General features: G+C 37.2%; 1 protein-coding gene across 1 annotated transcript in view; it reads left to right on the plus strand.

The window, feature by feature from the left end:
• The window catches only part of amdhd2 (amidohydrolase domain containing 2), a 70,320-nt gene that overhangs the window by 56,987 nt on the left and 6,952 nt on the right, over nt 1-6,381 (plus strand). The window contains exons 11-13 of the mRNA XM_037693090.1: nt 3,636-3,743; nt 4,090-4,158; nt 4,505-4,606. Of these exons, the coding sequence (XP_037549018.1) occupies nt 3,636-3,743; nt 4,090-4,158; nt 4,505-4,606 (279 nt within the window). The remainder of the gene's footprint in view (nt 1-3,635; nt 3,744-4,089; nt 4,159-4,504; nt 4,607-6,381) is intronic.

Below are 6,381 nucleotides of genomic sequence, written 5' to 3' on the forward strand. Positions count from 1 at the left end.
GAAAAATGCCAAGTCAATGTGTACATTTAAGAAAAAGATCAAAGCTGAATTGTTAAAAAAGTATATATGAAGTAGCTTAGTGTGTGTTTTGTATTAGAATTAGAAAAATTAAAAAGTTATTCATTTTGTTCTGTTACTTGAAAATTATTATGATTGAAATAATTGTTTGAAAAAAGGGGCAGATATAATAAGATTTTTTTCTTCTTTCTGCTGCCTTTCATTTTAAATCTCTTGTATCTTTTTATATTGTTATGGAATTGTTTTGTACTTTTTTAAAATGAATAAACTTTATACCATACCATACCATACTTTTAGTAAGAAGGATAGGTACTAGCCCAAATTAAATTACAATAATAAATATCAATAAATATCCGCTCCTGTTTCCTGGAATATCTTACAAAAAGATTTGAAGCTCTCGACCTTGACCTCTCTAAGTGTCTTTAAGAATCTGTTGGACACCTGGCAGGGTCCAATGCTGACATGTTCCTGTTATTAGTTTTCTACATTTGTCTTGGAATCAAGCTGTTTTTTTGTTTTGTTACCTTTTCCTTTTAGCCATCCTATTTGTTAAAAAAAACAACAACAAAAAAAACTGTAGTATGCTTTTTTATAACTGTTTATTGTTGTTGCTGTTGTCCATTGTTGTCATCTTTCTTTGTTGAAATCAGGTCTCTCTTGTAAATGAGTCCTCGAGGCTCAATGGGATTTACCTGTATAAACAAAGGTTGATTGAAATATGGGATAAATTCAACTATTGTACAAGGTTAATAAAGTACTTGTTTTTAAATATGGTTTAACGTTTTTTATATAACCTAAAGATTTTGAAATCTTCTTACACACAGATTCACAATGATTCTTAACAGTTTATCATCAATATAGATATCTAAAAACTTTGTTGATGACACACTGAAAAGTAAATTGTTATTAATATAAATGTTAGTTTTTTTTCTGGATTGTAATTGTTATTCTTGTTTTTAAACAAGATGAAATTAGATTTTTTAACATTAAGTGACCTTAATGCTCACCTCCGGGAGAACTTCGAACATGTTCTGGGGAAGGTGGGGGACATTGAGTCCGAGTGGGTCATGTTCCTTGCCTCTGTTGTCGAGGCGGCTTACCAGAGCTGCGGCCACAAGGTTGTCGGTGCCTGTCGTGGCGGCAACCCTCGAACCCGGTGGTGGACACCGTCGGTGACTGATGCTGTCAGGCTGAAGAAGGAGTCCTATCGGGCCTTTTTGGCCTGTGAGTCCCCGGAAGCAGCTGATGGATACCGGCAGTCCAAACGACATGCGGCTCGGGTGGTCACTGAGGCAAAAATTTGGAATTTTTCATTCAACCTTTATTTAGACAGGTAAATCCCATTGAGCCTCGAGGACTCATTTACAAGAGAGACCTGATATATGGGAGGAGGCCCCTGGAATGTGAGGAGTTCGGAGAGGCCATGGAGAATGACTTCCGCACAGTTTCGTGGCAATTCTGATCCACCATCCGGCATCTCGGGGGGGGGGGGGGGTGTTACACCACCAACACTGTTTATAGTGGGAGTGGTGTGCTGCAGACCTCAACTCAGGATGATAGGGTTAGGTTAGGGTTAGTATGTATGGAGGGACTATGTTTCTCGGCTGACCTGGGAACACCTCGGGATTCCCCCAGAAGAGCTGGCCCAAGTGGCTGGGGAGAGGGAAGTCTGGGCCTCCCTACTTAGGCTGCTACCCCCGTGACCCGACCCTGGATAAGCGGAAGAAAATGGATGGATGGATGGACAAAACAGTTTGAGCAGAGTAAGGAAAGACAGTAGCAGAGTGAAAATTGTGGTCAGTTTGTCCTCCAGCAGTCTAAGTCTATAGCAGCATAACTAAGGGACATCTCAGGAAACCCAAGCTGACCCTAACTATAGGATTTAGCAAAAAGGAAAGTCTTAAGCCTAGTTTTAAAACTGGATAATGTGTCAGCCTCACGGACAGAGATTGGAAGTTGGTTCCACAAGAGAGGAGCCTGAGAACTGAAAGATCTGCCTCCCATTCTGTTTTTGTAAATTCTAGGAAAGACAAGTAAACCTGCAGTTTGAGAGCGAAGTGCTCTGTTAGGAAAATATGGAACAATAAGATCTGTAATATAAGATGGAGCCAGGTTGTTGACAGCTTTGTAGGTTAGAAGTAAGATTTTGAATTCTATTCTGGATTTGACAGGGAGCCAATGGAGAGAAACTAAAACTGGTGAAATATGATCTCTCCTACTAACTCCAGTTAAGACTCTGGCAGCAGCATTTTGGATCAACTGAAGACGTTTTAAAGACGTATTTGGACATCCAGATAATAAACCATTGCAATAGTCCAGTCTAGACGTGACAAATGCATGGACCAGTTTTTCTGCATCATTTTTAGATGAGATGTTTCTGATTTTAGCGATATTACGCAGATGGAAGAAGGCAGTTCTAGTAACATTTTTAATGTGGGGGATAAAAGACATGTCCTGATCAAAAATAACACCAAGATTTTTAACATTAGAGCTGGAGGACAAATTAATGCCATCTAAGGAGGGAGAAAGACTGAAAAAAAACATTCCTAAGGTGCTCAGGGCCAAAAACCCAAAACCTCAGTCTTGTCTGTGTTCAACTGAAGAAAATTAAGGGTCATTCAAGTTTTTATGTCTTTAAGACATGCTTGTAGTCTAAGTAGCTGATTGGATTCATTGGGTTTAATGGACAAATATAATTGTGTGTCATCAGCATAACAATGAAAATTTATCCCATGCTATTTAATAACTTTACCTAATGGAAACATATATAAAATAAAGAGTATTGGCCCAAGCACTGAGCCCTGATGAACTCCATGACGAACTTTGTTGTATGAAGAAGATTTATTATTTACATTTACAAACTGGAATCTATCAGATAGATATGATTTAAACCATTTTAGAGCTGTTCCTGTAATCCCAATATCATATTCAAGCCTCTGTAGTAAAATATTGTGATCAAGTGTATAAAATGCAGCACTGAGGTCTAACAGGACCAGTAGAGACACAAGTCCATTGTCTGAGGCCATGAGAATATCATTAGTGACTTTTACTAGTGCTGTTTCTGTGCTATGATGAGCTCTAAACCCTGTCTGAAACTCTTCAAACAGATTATTTCTTGTCTCCTTTGCATTTCTGTTCCACCACTAAAGGACTTGCTCATTTATATGTGTCTACTGGTTCAATTATGCCTGCTTTGCTTTGCTGAAACCTCATCATGGCAGACTTCTCAGTTTTTAATGTACAAGTTGCACTGTGTTGTTGAAAGTCACTTGTCCACCAGTGAAATTAATCTGCAGTGCTTTCATTTAGTCCAGGTCCAGTAGTGCAGACTCAGACTTCATTATACAGAACAATGCTGGAACTTTGTAGTTTTGATTTACTGTAGATTGTATGCAGCCATTGACAGGTAGGTCTCTTTTTGCAGATGTGGCCAAGTTATAACAGGATTCTGGAGGTGAATAAAAATCATGTTGTAGAATTCTTATGTTTGAAACATTATTTTTTTTAAATAACATAAACGTAAAAGTTGAATGGATCGAAGATGTTCCATCATCTAAACCTTTTGGTTGAATGAAGATCTCTCCTGTAGAAACCAGAAATGTTTATTTATTTTCCAGGTTTGGTTCTGGTGACAGATGCAATTACAGCAATGGGTCTTCCTCCAGGTCGTCACTCTTTGGGTCAGCAGGTCATTGAGATCCAGGGCCTCCACGCCTATGTAGCAGGTTTTAATTTTTAATTTTTAGACAGTTAAATTCAAACCATATATGTGACTGTTGTTAAAATAATAATAAAAAAACATGTCAGGTTGATGTATTTGGTAGCAGATTATGACTTTTTTTTTTCAGTTATAGTCCAATTGTGTCACTGAACTTGTGTTCCTTATCTTTGTGTTTGTCTCAGATGAAGTCATGTATATAGAAAAAAATGTTCTCAGTTCCTCTGTCTGCCTGAGACAAGCTTGTGTTTATGTAGATAAACTTTCTTTTTTCTGAGCCAGTTAATTAAATCTGAACAAAAAAATAAAATGAATAGAAACTCTAACCCAAACACCAAGTTTTGCTCTTTCAGGCACAAAGACCCTCAGTGGCAGTATTGCCACCATGGACATGTGTGTTCGCCATTTCAAACAGGCTTCAGGTTGGTTTGCTTCATTTGGTTTTGAGATACATTTGCTGCATTTCTTTTTATTTCCTGACTCTTTTGAAACATTCTTATGAACATTCAAACAGTAAGCTTGTACCAAATAATAACATTTTTGAAGAACACAAGACCAAGAACAAGGTTATTGCTTGATGGACAAAATGTCTTCATTTTATTTATTTCCACAAAAATTTATTGATTAACCATCAAGAGTGAGCTTAACTGTAACAGCAGATTTTTTTTTTTTTTTACTAAACTGTGGTTTGTCCTTCAGGTCATATCACCACGTCCAGCTGTTGAGGCAGATGTTGGACTTACTCATCTCTTCTACATCTTGTTTCAGGCTGCAGTATAGAAGAAGCTCTGGAAGCAGCATCTCTTCATCCAGCTCAGCTTCTTGGCATCACCAACCAGAAGGGGAATCTGGAGTATGGCTCTGACGCAGGTCAGATGTTTGACTCACAAACTTGTCAGTTCTAAGCGTTTCAAAAACAAGGCAACTGAACTTTGTTTCTCTTCTCATCTTAGGAGCTTTGCCTATCTGAAAGAAAAGTGTAGCGTTCCAAACAAAAAATTCAGTGAGCTGAATTGTTAATTTAAACTCCCTCCATTCTTTTCTGAGGTCTTTGTAAGCCTGGTTTATAACACACATGTTTTGGGATAGATAGATAGATAGACATGCATTAAATTACTAGACTCCATACAGGAAGCTAAATGTGTTACAGGATGGTCCCAAATAGGTCCAAATGGTCCCAGTACAAGTTTTAGGCTATACCCACTCCATGTAAGCAAACAAAATATTGCTTTTCGATTAAAAAAAATAAAAAAACATCTCAGGAATGTTTTCAGGTGTAACGCTTGTTCATTCCTGTAGTTATGACCTTGCTAATGTAAGGTCAAGTATGAATTTTTCCAATATTTTTAACTGTAAATGGTTATTTTATGATTAAAAGAAAGGTCATGTGACATGAAAGAGTGTGGTGAAGCAGGCAGTATTCCAAAAACTCAAAAGGGCAGCTCTTATAAGGAAAAACTCCCTTTTAACAGGAAGAAACCTCAAGCAGAACCAGGCTCAGGATGAGCAACTATATGATCTGACCGGCTGGGTTTGAGAGGACTGGAAGTAGAAACAAACAAACACAGAATGACAGGTCCAAGTGTGCTTTCTATAAGAGGAAAGGCAAAAAAAATCTGAAGATATAAATAATTACAAATGCAAACAGGTAGAGTAGAGCAAGTAGAGACAGCAGCAAAGTGAGGAAATGTGGTCAGTCTGTCCTCCAGCAGTCTTAAGCTTATAGCAGCAGAACAGGAATAGCTTAGGAAACCCAAGCCAACCCTAACTATAGGATGTATTAAAAAGGAAAGACTGAAGCATTATCCTAAAAGTAGTCAAGGTGTCTAGTTGCTTTTGGAAACTAGGAACCACAAGTAAACCTACAGTCTGAGAGCGAAGTGCTCTGTTAGGAAAATATGGAACAATAAAATCTACAATATAAGATGGAGCTAGGCTGTTGAGAGCTTGGTATGGTCATTGCGGTAAACTGACAGGTGAATTCTTCTTTCAGGCAAACTAATTTTTCAGTTCAATCAGAACTGGGCGATATGGGACAAAATTTATATCTCAATATTTTAAGATAAATCGCGTTATACGATATATATCTCAAATTTTTTTCTTTCCATAAATTAATAACAAAAATATGAGTCAAAGTTTTGTCCCATTTGTCACACAGCCACATTTATTAACAGCTGTAAAAAAAAATGCCTAAAAAAATTAAATATTTATATATAATAAATAGTTTAGTTTTTAGACATCAATTTACATATATTAAATAATAATCCTCTTCAGTTGTGGGCAGCTGTGGCTGAGACGCTAGAGCAGTCATCCTCCAATGGGAGAGTTGGGGGTTTGATTCCACCAGCAGTCACATGCTGAAGTGTTCCTGAGTGAGACACTGAACCCTGCATTGCCTCTGATGTGTGTCCCATCAATGTATGAATGTGATAAAGCACTGATTATTCTTTGTAGAGATCTAGTAGAGGACGAGAATGGGTAAAGTAATGCACAGATTGTGTTGTACATACATATGTATACATATATATATATATACACGTACATACATATGTATACATATATATATATATATATATACACGTACATACATATGTATACATATATATATATATATATACACGTACATACATATGTATACAATACAT

Source organism: Nematolebias whitei, chromosome 19 (genome assembly GCF_014905685.2).
Source record: "Nematolebias whitei isolate Nwh7 chromosome 19, NemWhi1, whole genome shotgun sequence".
Taxonomy (NCBI): Eukaryota; Metazoa; Chordata; class Actinopteri; order Cyprinodontiformes; family Rivulidae; genus Nematolebias; species Nematolebias whitei.